Consider the following 13,886-nt stretch of genomic DNA (forward strand, 5'->3'; position numbering starts at 1 on the left):
ACTTTGTGTTGTGATAGAAATCAAAAGTCATTTTATGTTGGTTTGCCATATGACAGTAGTTAAAGTATATTTTAGGTGTTCTCCCTTTCTCTTTCTTTTATCTTGAAGGCTACAGTTGAGCCCTGGTTGATTGGTAAGGGATGTTAGTATCTGCTGCAATATTTCTTGAATGGAAGCATAGATTTTCTTTCCAATACGCAAGAAAAATTTGAAAACATCTCTGAAAACTGTGAACAGGACATTAGTTAAGTTTAATTCACTGTCTTCAGTGATGATTTGTGTCATTCAAGCATATAATATTCTAGTAATATTTGCTTGTGAGTTGAATAATAGATTGTAATTTCATAGCAATATTAAACTATGCCTATCTGATGATTTAAAATAGCTTGAATCCCATATATTTTGGTGTCTTCCGATGGCCAGACCCTTTGTATTGCTTTTGTATTTGAACATGTAGGTAGGCAACATAATGGTATATCAGGTTTAAGATTGTGTTAATCACAGAGACTGCTAGCTGTGGTATTTGTAAGTTCTTTAAACATTTAGGAATTTGTTAGGCTGGTGGAACAAAAGTTGTGTACAGCTTTTGTCTGAGGTTTGTAACCATGTTCACAAACATCAGTTAGGAAGTTTAAATATTTGCAGGTATCTTTCTGTCCTGATTTTTGGAAACATGCTCACAAATATACACCCAGTTTACAGCCACAGTGGTAGTCAAAATATAAAGCAATCACGGGAAATAACATTTTTTTTATTACTGCTAGTGCTATCACTGGTAATAAAATCCTCAATTGATCTCCTATTTCTCTGCCAAAATCTAACCATTCCTGCACATATTTCTTCACTTACACAATGGAAAAAATAAACTGCACACTTTTTGTATTGTGTGCCACATTTAAATGCATATGTTTAATTACGTGGCACATCTAGCATCTTTGCTACTAAATTCTATATAGACTAGACACAGTACAAGCATGAGATATGTTTTCTAAAACTGTCTTTATTTCAAGTAAAATTTTAGGGCTACAATTTGCAGCATGCTGGGGAATAAAGTCCCACCTAAAGTCAGTGGGAACAGGGCATGTAACTCACCTTTGAAAATCCCTACATGCTTTTATTGGACCTTGCCACGTTCTGCTATTTTTAACAAAATACTTGCTTGAGAAAAGTTTAAATGGAGACACTTGCAGTCTTTGACGTAGATCTTAAAAGAAATGGATATAGGCTTTGCTATGGCTGTAGCCACATCTTTTAGTCTTTGAACAAACCTTCTGCTTGGCTCTGAAGGGGCAGATTTTGTATTCAGGATTTTACGGCAAGCCAGATTTTGAGTTGTGTCATGATAGAGTTGTTTCACAGAACTATCCTGAGACCACTGATTAATTTATGTCTCAATCTTCTGCTATTCATAGGGGCTTGAGCAGGATCATAATCTGAACTTTGTATCTCAAACCAATATCCTAGGTTACTCTTTCACTACTTCTCGTGCACATGCATACACAAAACTATGTGCACGCCCACAGCTCCTTTGAGCTTTTCACAGTGTTACTGCAGGGGCAGCCCTGCCTGTTGTCATTTCCCTGTCAGTTTTTTCTCAGCTTTGACTGGTACAGAGTGGCATTTATTTACTGTGCTCTTTAAGTCTTTCTAACTGTTCCTGCTGCAAGCAACAATTCACATATAAATGTACACATATAAATATGGTAGTTTGTATAGGTAGTAAATATAGCAAATGCATATATAGTAAATATAATTTATTTGTACAATTAAATATAATGCACTAGCAGTTATGGATCTTCTTCCTAGACCTGTGATTTTTGCATACTCCACTGTCATAGTGGTTTTTCTAGCTCTTCCACTTCTGTTGGAGAGGAAATGAGCTTTATTTTTGCAAAGTGCAAATATCTAATTTCTGTGCAGGGTAATTTCAAGCTTCCTTTGCAATTAAACAATTCATCTACTAATCTTTCCTGCCAAACTTGTATTGGTAAAGGCAAGGAGAAACTATATGGAATATATAAAGAGTATTTTCTTTTATGTTTATGGAGCAGACTATGTCAGGATCTCCCCTGGCTGTGTGTAGCATGTGCTCAGAGTATAACAGGTTATCAGTATGTTTGCAATTAATTTTGAAATTGATGCCTTTTTCTTCCTGCTGTCACATACAAGGGACACTTGGGGACAGGCTGCAAACATGACTGAATAAAGCCTAGAACTTTTCTAGCACATTTTTTTCCAGAAGCTCTCTAAATGCATCTGTTAGCAAGGCAATGATGCAGTTATCCTTCTAGCATGTACCATTATATTGGGCTCCAGATGTGATGTAGATATAAGAAAATCAGTATTGCAATACATTTTCATGTAGAATTTTAAACTCACAACAAAAATACTGTTTTCTAATCACCTGTAATTTGAACGTGTACCTCCACAGAACCCCTTGTTCTTAAAGTAAAGTTGACATCTGAGATTTATAATGCCAGAATTCTTATGGATTCCATCTAAAGGAACTGAGGAAAGGTAATGGTGAAGATTACCTTTGGTTTTGTACATCAACTGGCAGCAAAGAGACCCCAAAAGTACATGTTCTGCACCACAGGGCATACTACCAAAAGTTTCCAACTTGCATACAGTAGGCATGTGCATATCTGATAATTCTATGTGTATTCAACATAACCTGATGAGCAATTAATAGGAGACTACTTCTTCTCTTACATTTTCTGTTTACATATAGCAAAGCAAAAGAGGCTTTCCTAAAAATGCAGAAAGAACGTGACTTCCATCGAATGCATCATAAGCGAGTGGTCCAGGAGAAAAACAGGCTTATTTGTGACATTAAAAGGTAAAAAAATATTTTAGTTACCATATATGCAACGTTAAAGATAACATCTTCAATTGCTGCCTAACTAATGCCTGCCACATTTATTTAGTGTCCTGATAAATGGAGGTTCCATCTGACCATTCTGCCATGTCTTTTACACAATTTCGAATGATTTTTTAATATATTTTCCATGGAGTGATGTGGCATTACTAAAACATAGTATTTCTAATAGTTGAAAATACAAATGAGATTTTTTTTACCCAGATCTTTTTCCATAAGTAGGTAGTAATTTCTGGGTTTAGATCCTTTATCAGTTTTAAGGGTAACTGGTGTCACACAGAGTTCAGAACCTTTGCATTCATGATTCCCATAGGTGGTATTTTCTGTCCTTTTACATCTTGAACTTCCAATATGAAATTTGCTATGTTGTTTTGGTTGCAAATAGGCCCAAACTAGTCCATTGGTACTGAGTTATAATAATTTCTTTTATAATATTTAATTCTGTAATTTTGTCATTCTGGAATTCTGTAGGCTTTCTGTTAACTGTTGTGCTTCTTTCCTTCCATGAGTAGAACTTTTATATTGTTCTTTGGAAGATCGCTGGTCCAGGTGAAAGAGTTGAATTTAGAATTGCTTCTTTGCTCATGTTTGTGCCAGCACTTGTTTTAAAATAACACTGGGGCATGGCTTACATCTGCAGCTACAAACAAGTCACAGAAATATTGGCTTGTCAATATTGTTATCAATAAATGCATGTAATAGCAACTACATGTCCTACATCTTTAACCTTGAAATCCATACATACTAGTGCAAGAGAGCACTATTCACTGCCTTATCCTCTGCATGTCAGCTTTTCGAAAAATGCAGTATTTTTGAAGCTTAGTATCCTGTGTTTCTCCTCAGAGCTTAGATATCTAAGTTTTAGTTGTTCTGAAGAATTAAAGTGGTTAAGTATTCTAAATGTAATGTACACTGAAGAAAGAAAGAGTAATCATATTATGGCTGTTTTGTCTAGATTCAGATCTTAGATGGTATGTGGCTGATAGCTGTAATTCTTTCTTCAATGAAATATCATCAATCTGCAAGAAAACAGAAATTAGCAAAAATTAATGTCCCATATGTGGATGATGGATTAAGGACAGGAAAAACCTGGATGGATTGTTTTAAAAGATATGACTAAAACTATGGAACCTCTTATTGGTCTGACTACTTATTTTTGTTTTTTTTCTTGTGGTATTCCAGGTGGGTGGTTGCATGCTAAATACCTTTGCTGCCTCCTCTGTGTTGACGTTTTGGCACTTTTATTCTTTTATTTGGGCAGGAAAAAAGTTAAAAAGACATAAATCTCTGATTTAACTCATCTTTGAAGAATCATCTGTCCTCTTCTTGTTCACAGGCTGAAGGCACATTATGCATCATATGAGCCAGTGCTGAAACAGCTGACTGAAAAATACCAGACTACACTGAGACAGAAAATGTTAACTAGTTTGGAGAGAGACAGAGCAGTTGGGCAGGTAAAGCTATGGTGAACACCACTTGCAAAGTTGTAAGGAATGCCTTTGGTGTTTACTTTGGTAAATACATAGGCTATTTCTGTTGAAGAAACTCACTTATGCAATAGTTTGTAGCAGAGTATTTTAGTGAGTTTCATGTTATTTGGTGAAATGTTAATATTGAAAGTATATGAAACTTATAATAGAATCATAGAATGGTTAGAGTTGGAAGCGACCTTAAAGATAATCTAGTTCCAACACCCCTGCCATGGACAGGGACACCTCCCACTAGACCGGGTTGCTCAAAGCTGCATCCAATCTCAACACTTCCAGGGATGGCGCATCCACAACTTCACTGGGAAACCTGTTCCAATGTCTCATCATCCTCATAGTGAAAAATTTCATTCTAATATCTAATCTAAATCTACCCTCTTTCGGTTTAAAATCATTACCCTTCATCCTATCACTACACTCCCTGATAGAAAGTCCCTTTCCTGGAGGCCCCCTTTAAGTACTGGAAGGCTGCTAAAAGGTCTCCTAAGAGCCTTCTCTTCTCCAGGCTGAACAACCCCAACTCTCTCAGGCTATCTTCAGATGAGAGGTGCTCCAGCCCTCTGATCATCTTCATAGGCCTCCTCGGGACCCGCTCCAACAGGCTCATGTCCTTATGTTGGGGGCCCTAGAGCTGGACGCAGTACTCCGGAGGGGTCTCACCAGAGCAGTGTAGAGGGGCAGAATCACCTCCCTTGACCTGATGGCCACATTTCTTTTGATGCATGCAGGATATGGTTGGCTTCCTGGGTTGGGAGTGCACATTGCTGGGTCATGTTGAGCTTCTCATCAACCAACGCCCCCAAGTCATTCTCCTCAGGGCTGCTCTCAATCCATTAATCTCTTAAGATTAAAGCCAACCTGTATTTGTGCTTGTGATTGCCCTGACCCACGTGCAGGTCCTTGCACTTGGCCTTATTGAACTTCATGAGGTTTGCACAGGCCCACCTCTCAAGCCTGTCCAGCTCCCTCTGGATGGCATCCTTTTGCTCCAGTGTGTAGACCGCACCACACAGCTTGGTGTCGCCAGCAAAATTGGTGAGGGTGAACTCAATCCCACTCTCCATGTCGCCAACAAAGATGTGAAACAGCACCGGTCCCAGTACTGGCCCCCGAGGAATGCTGCTCATCACTGGTTGCCACTTGGACATTGAACCATTGACTGTAATTCTTTGAGTGTGGCCATCCAGCTAATTCCTCATCCACTGAGTTGTTCATCTGTCAAATCCATGTCTCTCCAATTTAGAGATAACGATGTCATGCAGGACTGTGTCAAAAGCCTTGCACAAGTCCAGGTAGATGATGTCAGTTGCTCTTCCCTTATCCACCAATTCTGTAACGCCATCAGAGCAGGCCACCAAATTTGTCAGACATGATTTGCCCTTAGTAAAGCCATGTTGGCTGTCACCAATCACCTCCATGTTTCCCATGTGCCTTAGCATGGTTTCCAGAAGGATCTGCTCCATGGCCTGGCTGGGTATAGAGGTGAGACTGACTGGTCTGTAGTTCCTAAGGTCTTCCTTTTTTTCCCCCTTTTTAAAAATGGGGGTTATGTTTCCCCTTTTCCAGTCAGCAGGAACTTCACCAGACTGCCATGACTTCTCAAATATGATGGATAGTGGGTTGGCAACTTCATATGCCAGTTCCCTCAGGAACCACGGATGGATCTCATCAGGTCCCATGGACTTGTGCACCTTCAGGTTCCTTGAACGGTCTCAAACTTGATCTTTTCCTACAATGGGCAGTTCTTCATTCTCCTAGTCCCTGCCTTTGTCTTATGTGACTTGGGCAGTGTGACTAGAGCACTTTCTGATGAAGACCAAGGCAAAAGAGTCGTTGAGTACCTCAGCCTTGTCTGTGTCCTTGGTTACTAAGTCTTCTGTTTCCTTCTGGAGAGGGCCCACGTCTTCCCTAGCGTGCCTCTTATCACTGATGTACCTGTAGAAGCTTTTCTTGTTACACTTGATGTCCCTGGCCAGATTTAACTGTCTGGGCTCTAGCTTTCCTAGCCTGATCCCTGGCTGCTGAGACAATTTCTCTGTGTTCCTCCCAGGCTACTTGTCCTTGCTTCCACCCTCTGTAGGCTTCCTTTTTCTGTTTGAGTTTGTCCAAGAGCTCCTTGTTCATTCATGCAGGGCTCCTGGTATTTTTGCCTGACTTCCTCTTTGGTGGGATGCATTGCTCCTGAGCTTGGAGGAGGTGATCATTGAATATTAACCAGCTTTCTTGGACCCCTCTTCCCTCCAGAGATTTTTCCCATGGTACTCTACCAAGAAGATGCCTGAAGAGGCCAAAGTCTGCTCTTCTGAAGTTTAGGGTGGTGAGCTTACTGTGCGCCCTCCTTGCTGTCCTAAGGATCTTAAACTCCACCATTTCATGGTCACTGCAGCCAAGGCTGCCCTTGAGCTTGACATTCCCTACCAGTCCCTCCTTGTTGGTGAGAACAAGATCCAGCATGGCTCGTCTCCTCATTGGCTCCTCAGTTACTTGGAGAAGGAAGTTATTGATGCATTCCAGGAACTTCCTGGATTGCTTACGCCCTGATGTGTTGTCCCTCCAACAGGTATCAAGGTGGTTGAAGTCCATCCACAACGAGGATCAGGGCTTGTGAATGTGAGGCTGCTCCTATCTGTCTGTAGAGAGCCTCATTCGCTTGGTCTTTCTGGTCAGGTAGCCTGTGGCAGACCCCCACTGTAACATCACCTCCCCCTGCCCTCCCTTTAATCTTGACCTGTGAACTCTTGGATGGCTCCTCATCCATCCCCAGGCAGAGTTCCATGCACTCCAGCTGGCCCCTGACATAGAGGGTGACATCTCCTCATCTCCCCTGCCTGTCCTTCCTGAAGAGCCTGTATCTTTCCATTCCAACACTCCAGTCATAGCAGCCATCCCACCACTTCTCTGCGATGCCAATAAGACCATAGACCTGCAGGCATGCCCATGTCTCTAACTCCTGTTTATTCCACATGCTGTGGGCATTTGCATAGACTTAGTGCCACAAAGTAGTAGTTCTCAGTCTGTACTTGCTCAGTGCTGCTCCACATGAGGCAGCAGCGTGCAGACCCTGTTATGCTTTCAGTGTCAGCAACTTGAGGAAAGGTGCGATATTCCCACAGATTCATATGCTTCCATCTGTGCCTTTAGAAATCTCTTATTTTAACTTTCTTTATTACTGTTTACTATTTTATTTTTTCCTAAATATATCCAGGAATGACCTACTAGTTTAGGAAAAAATACATTAAGGTATCAGACAAGGTTTTTCTGTCTTGTGAGTGGAATAATAGAGTGGTATTTTACTCCTATAATCTTATCTGATGTGTGGGTTTGTATACAAGTTATTCTGCCCCTTTAGCAGGAACTGTTACAAGCACGGATAGGACAGATGAAGAACAGAAAATTATCTTGCATGTGTTTTACCAATAGTGTGTGTGTTCAAAACAGAGGAGGGAAAAAAAAAAAAAGAAAAAGGGGCTCCCAAAATGCGTTGCATCTCAGCAGTAGCATCAATTATACGTGGGTAACATGGAAGGAATTTACCATGCTTGCACTCTCTTCTCATAGACCTTATCTCTCATTTCCTCCATTCCTCTGCCTCGAGTTTTTCTCAGATCGCCTGAGAGCTTACTTTTAAAAACCTGAGGATTGTATGTTTGACATTCATAAGTAAAAGAAAACGTTCTAAGGAAAAAAAAAAGGTTAATGTGCATATACAGTTATGCTGAGTCAGGATTACAAAACAGAACAGTTCCAATGCTATGAAATTTCTGGAATGTATGTAAGACCTATCTGGTTATGAACTATAAGTATTCTGGAGTGATGGCTTTTTTTGTAACGCATAACACCATATTTTGTGGCATTTTCTTATGACAAAGCTGTATGTCACATTATGCCATTAAGTTAAAGATCAGTGCAGTGATAGCAGTGGTTAGTAGTTGATGATGCAGTAATATCTGTAGTATTTTATATGTCTGCATTGTTTTAATAGAGCTGTAAAAATATTTTGAGATATTCTGGATGGCTTGTGTTTTATTGCATTGTTTCATTGGGCCTTTTCAAAATCTCAAATTAGGAGTAATGTTTATAATTTAGAGGCAATAATCAGGAAAGTAAAAAATTATAGATGGAATTTATTACTTATATAGGCAGACATAAGTGCTGTGTGTTGTGAAAAGTTCAAAACCAATGTTTTCATATTATCTCTTCTTGTTCTCTCCTCTTTTCAAAATTAGGTTACAGGTTTACAAGCCACACTACAAAATTTGGAGTCTGGATGTGCTACTCAAATTCCAAAAGGTAAAATATTCCCATCACCAAGTTCAGACTGGTTATGTTTTTTTGTTGTTATTGTGATGCATTTAAAAGTCTGGTGTAACAGTAAATCAAAAATACAGGCACTATAAACATTTTATTAGCTGTCTTGGTGACAGACCAGCAATTTTATCATTTGAATATTTATTCTAAAATGCATCCACGGAGGACACTGAGACCGCTCATAGCGATATGGAAAATGTGAATAATTATGCAAGGACTTTGCAGACAACTGAAAAAAAGCCACTCGTCATTGGTTTCCAGTTGGGCATTGAGCTGAGTGGAGACTAGTGATGAGTGGCATTCCTTGGGGGTCGGTACTGGGACCGGTGCTGTTTCACATCTTTGGCGACATGGAGAGTGGGATTGAGTTCACCCTCACCAATTTTGCTGGCAACACCAAGCTGTGTGGTGCGGTCTACACACTGGAGCAAAGGGATGCCATCCAGAGGGAGCTGGACAGGCTTGAGAGGTGGGCCTGTGCAAACCTCATGAAGTTCAATAAGGCCAAGTGCAAGGACCTGCACGTGGGTCAGGGCAATCACAAGCACAAATACAGACTGGGTGGAGAATGGATTGAGAGCAGCCCTGAGGAGAATGACTTGGGGGTGTTGGTTGATGAGAAGATCAACGTGACCCAGCAATGTGCACTCCCAACCCAGGAAGCCAACCATATCCTGCATGCATCAAAAGAAACGTGGCCATCAGGTCGAGGGAGGTGATTCTGCCCCTCTACACTGCTCTGGTGAGACCCCCCCGGAGTACTGCGTCCAGCTCTAGGGCCCCCAACATAAGGACATGAACCTGTTGGAGTGGGTCCCGAGGAGGTCCATGAAGATCACGGAATCACGGAATTTTCAGAGTCATCTAGTCCAACTCCCCTGCTAAAGTAGGATCGCCTAGAGCACGTTACTCAGGACTGCATCCAGGCGGGTCTTGAAAATCTCCAGAGAAGGGGACTCCACAACCTCCCTGGGCAGCCTGTGCCAGTGCTCTGTCACCCTCACCATAAAGAAGTGTTTCCGTGTATTTGAACAGAACTTCCCGTGTTCTAAGTTGTGCCCATTGCCCCTCATCCTGTCACTGGGAACCATTGAAAAGAGTCTGGCTCCATCCTCCTTCAACCCACCCTTTAGATACTTGTAAGCATTCATAAGGTCTCCCCTCAGCCTTCTCTTCTCCAGGCTAAAGAGTCCCAGCTCTCTCAGCCTTTCCTCATAAGGCAGATGCTCCAATCCCTTAATCATCTTAGTTGCCCTTCGCTGGACTCTCTCCAGCAGTTCCCTGTCCCTCTTGAACTGGGGAGCCCAAAACTGGACGCAGTATTCCAGTTGTGGCCTCACCAGTGCAGAGTAGAGGGGGAGAATGACCTCCCTTGACCTACCAGCCACACTCTTCCTTATGCAGCCCAGGATTCCTTTGGCCTTTTTGGCAACAAGGGCACATTGCTGGGCCATGGATAATTTATTGTCTACCACGACCCCCAGATCCTTCTCCTCAGAGCTGCTTCCCAGCAGGTCCGCCTCTAACCTATACTGGTGCTTTACGTTCTTCCTCCCCAGGTGCAGGACCTTGCATTTGCTTTTGTTGAACCTGATTAGGTTCTTCTCTGCCCAGCTCTCCAGCCTGCCCAGGTCACGCTGGATGGCAGCACAGCCCTCTGGGGTGTCAGCCACCCCACCCAGTTTGGGATCATCATCAAACTTGCTGAGGATACACTCTGTCCCCTCATCCAGGTCATTAATGAATATATTGAACAAAATTGGACCAAGTATTGATCCCTGGGGGACACCACTGGTTACAGGCCTCCAACTAGACTCTGTGCCGCTGATCACAACCCTCTGATGATCAGAGGGCTGGAGCACTTCTCATCTGAAGACAGACAGAGAGTTGGGGTTGTTCAGCCTGGAGAAGAGAAGGCTCTGGGGAGACCTTATAGCAACTTTCTAGTACTTAAAGGGGGCCTCCAGGAAAGGTAGAAAGGGACTCTCTATCAGAGAGTGTAGTGATAGGATGAAGAGTAATGATTTTAAACCGAAAGAAGGTAGATTTAGATTAGATATTAGAAAGAAATTTTTCACTGAGGATGGTGAGGCACTGGAACAGGTTTCCCAGTGAAGTTGTGGATGCCCCATCCCTGGAAGTGTTGACGTTGGATGCGGCTTTGAGCAACCTGATCTAGTTGGGAGGTGTCCCTGCCTATGGCTACGAGTTTGGAACTAGATGGTCTTCAAGGTCCCTTGCAACCTCAACATTCTATGATTCTATGAGTTTGTTGTACAAATCTACTTTGTGTCTGATTTTATTTTGTCCTGTAATACTTTTTTTTTTTTTTTTTTTTTCTCCACGCAAGTGTTCAAGTCACTATAAGAAAGTACAGATAGTCATCTGGAAAAGTTTGGAAAACACTGGTGTTATGAAATCCAGCCTCTTATTTTAGCATGCCTCATTTTTACAGGAGGTTGCTGAGGTTATGTAATTCCTGCTGGAATAATATCTTTGTCTACACCAGAGAAATAGTGTCGTACCATACTGTATGGCACGACACTATTTCTCTGGTGTTTTGAGTAAATGCATAATTAAATTATTTTTCTAACTCCATCAGAAAAATAACCTGCCTTAGTCATGAGCAGAACTTCAGTCAGAGATTGCAGTTTATTTGATATTAGAGAACTCCAAATTTCTCAGTTGCATAGGTGATCAGGTATGAAATATTGTACAACTTTGAGGTGAAGCAGTTATTGCAATTAGGACGTTTTTTATATCTGTTTCTTTTGTGTTTTGTGTGTTTTTTTTTTTTTTCCTTGGTGTGTTAAAGGCCTAAACTTCCTTTTTCTCTGGTAATATGTCCCAGGTAAATGGTCACTGAGTTACCCCAGCCTTTGACAGACATGCTTCATTAGTTCCCACATTCATGGACTTACTTCCATTGTATAAAATTCCTGTAGAAAAGACAAAGCTGAGAAGGCAGCTAGTAGCCACAAACTTTTTTTGTTTCTTTTTGGATTTGTAGTTAAGTGAAGATGATAGCAAGCATTTCCTTTACTATTAAGATGGTTTATTTAATATTAATGCGGACCTTTCAACTTCCATCCAGATCTTTGCTACTGTCTGCCCGTTATGAGCATAGCACATTCGGTTCAATTTTTTCCTTCAAATTCTATCTAATGTAGGTTGAAGCCGTTGGTCTCCTAAATTGTTGTGAATTGCTACAAGGACTGGACTGAGATCTAATTACCTGAAAGGTGCCCCTCATCTAGGCTCAGGTCTTTCCTCCCAAGCAGTGGGAGGCTTACATAGCTGAGGAGTCTCTTGGAGCACGTGCTACTGTTTGAAACTACTGTTCTGTTAAGAACATAGCTGCTGTTGTTTCTGGAAGAACCTGGAAGGGTTCTGTAATCATACCCAGTATAAACTAAGCTATGATTTTTATTCCATATATAAGCAAATAGCTACTAAACTAATAAATTCTGTAAATATAGACTTCAGATATGTTAACATGGTGGAATACTGAAGTACTAGCAGCGAGCCTCTTCAGTCTTCACAGTATCTTTCCGGTTTTGGATTCTGATGCCCTTTTTGTATGAATTAGTATCATACTCCTCAGCAAGGCACGTTCCAGGCCCCCAAAATACCTTTCTGTGGCTGTATTGACTGAACAAGCTCTGCTATAGTCTTTAAATCTTGTTACAACTAAAAGTATAAACCTCTGCACCACTAAAGAGCACAGTGCTCATTTTCCTCCCACTTCCGATAGGGAGGTAGAGAACAAGCTTTTTATTTGATGTTAGTTTAGTGCATATAGCTTTCAACTTTTCATTATACTCTGGCTTCGGGCATATATCGTGTGGATTCTTCTTCCATGCCAGTGTTTTACAGTATAGATGCCCCATCTGTCTCTCCATGTTTCACATACTTTTACTTGTTTGAGCAATTCTAAAAAAATACACTCTGGTTGTTCACAGTACTTGTTTATTCTTCAAAAAACTTGAGAGCAATTTATAATAACAAAAAATTGATGAGCAGGGGGGCACTTTATAAATAATAATAATTTAAAAATATCACTTAGTCTCCAACACAAATTATTAAGCTCATCAGCCACCCACATGCTTGTACAAGCCTTAATTTGCTTCATACCCTGTGTATCTTAAGTGATATTTCTCTTCATTTCTTTCTAGAGCTTTGTCCTCTAATACCACATAATTTTTATTGCCCTCTGTAGGTCATACTCATGTCTTAGTGGGTGATATTGTTTCTTATTCAGATACTTTCTGCTGCCTCTTGAAAGATAGTCATGTTCTGTTGCCTCTTGAATTGGGACTGTTTAGTTTGAGGAGGAGGAGGCTGAGGGGAGACCTCATCACTCTCTACAACTATTTAAAAGGACGCTGTAGAGAGGTTGGTGCTGGTCTCTTCTCACAGGTAATTAATGACAGAACAAGAGGGAATGGCTTCAAGCTCTAACAGGGTAGGTTTAGACTGAACATTAGGAAAGAATTTTTCACAGAAAGAGTGGTCGGGCATTGGAATAGACTGCCCAGGGAGGCGGTTGAGTCACCATCCCTGGATGTGTTTAAGAGATGTTTAGATGTGGTGTTGGGGGATATGGTGTAGGGGAGAGCTTTGTAGAGTAGGGTAGATGGTTGGACTCTATGATCCCAAGGGTCTCTTCCAACCTAGCAATTCTATGACTCTCTGATTCTATGAATTATTCCTGAGACAGTATAAATGCAACCTTGAGAAGCAAGCAGTGTGTAGATACTGGAGAAATGTTTGATGCACTTTTCTCTAAATTTAAGTTCTTAGTTTGGAAGGAACCAATGCTGTTGGACTTGCAAATCTCTGCTGTCTGGAGACCTACAGCTTCAGTTTCTCAGTTGCCATCTCTTCAGGACTGACTTTCATGCATTAGGACATCGGTACACTAATTATAAAATATTGAACATTCAGATTGGCAAGTTATCATTTGCTGAGTTAAGGTGCCTTTTTCTGGCCAGCTGTCTGATTTCACTGCAGTGCAGAGCATGAAGGAATGAGAATGGCTCTTCTTGGCAGCAGGAGATTGCCCGTCACTGCTCCTTTGAGGTTTTGAATAGCGCCAATGAGGTCCTGCACATCCAATCAATTGTGGGTTTATTTTTTTTGAGGGTTCATATAGTGCATAATGAAGAACAAAGGGAAGCTTCATAGTATTCACAATGAGTTTGCATTTTAAA

At 41.1% G+C, this 13,886-nt stretch overlaps 1 protein-coding gene across 1 annotated transcript in view; it reads left to right on the plus strand.

The window, feature by feature from the left end:
* SPAG16 (sperm associated antigen 16) overlaps nucleotides 1–13,886 on the plus strand; it is a gene marked incomplete at both ends in the record, with an annotated part of 451,795 nt that overhangs the window by 21,855 nt on the left and 416,054 nt on the right. The window contains 3 exon segments of the mRNA XM_082484005.1: nucleotides 2,732–2,839; nucleotides 4,215–4,332; nucleotides 8,592–8,655. Of these exon segments, the coding sequence (XP_082340131.1) occupies nucleotides 2,732–2,839; nucleotides 4,215–4,332; nucleotides 8,592–8,655 (290 nt within the window).

The sequence above is a fragment of the Vanellus vanellus genome (assembly GCF_965231255.1).
Source record: "Vanellus vanellus genome assembly, chromosome: 5".
Taxonomy (NCBI): Eukaryota; Metazoa; Chordata; class Aves; order Charadriiformes; family Charadriidae; genus Vanellus; species Vanellus vanellus.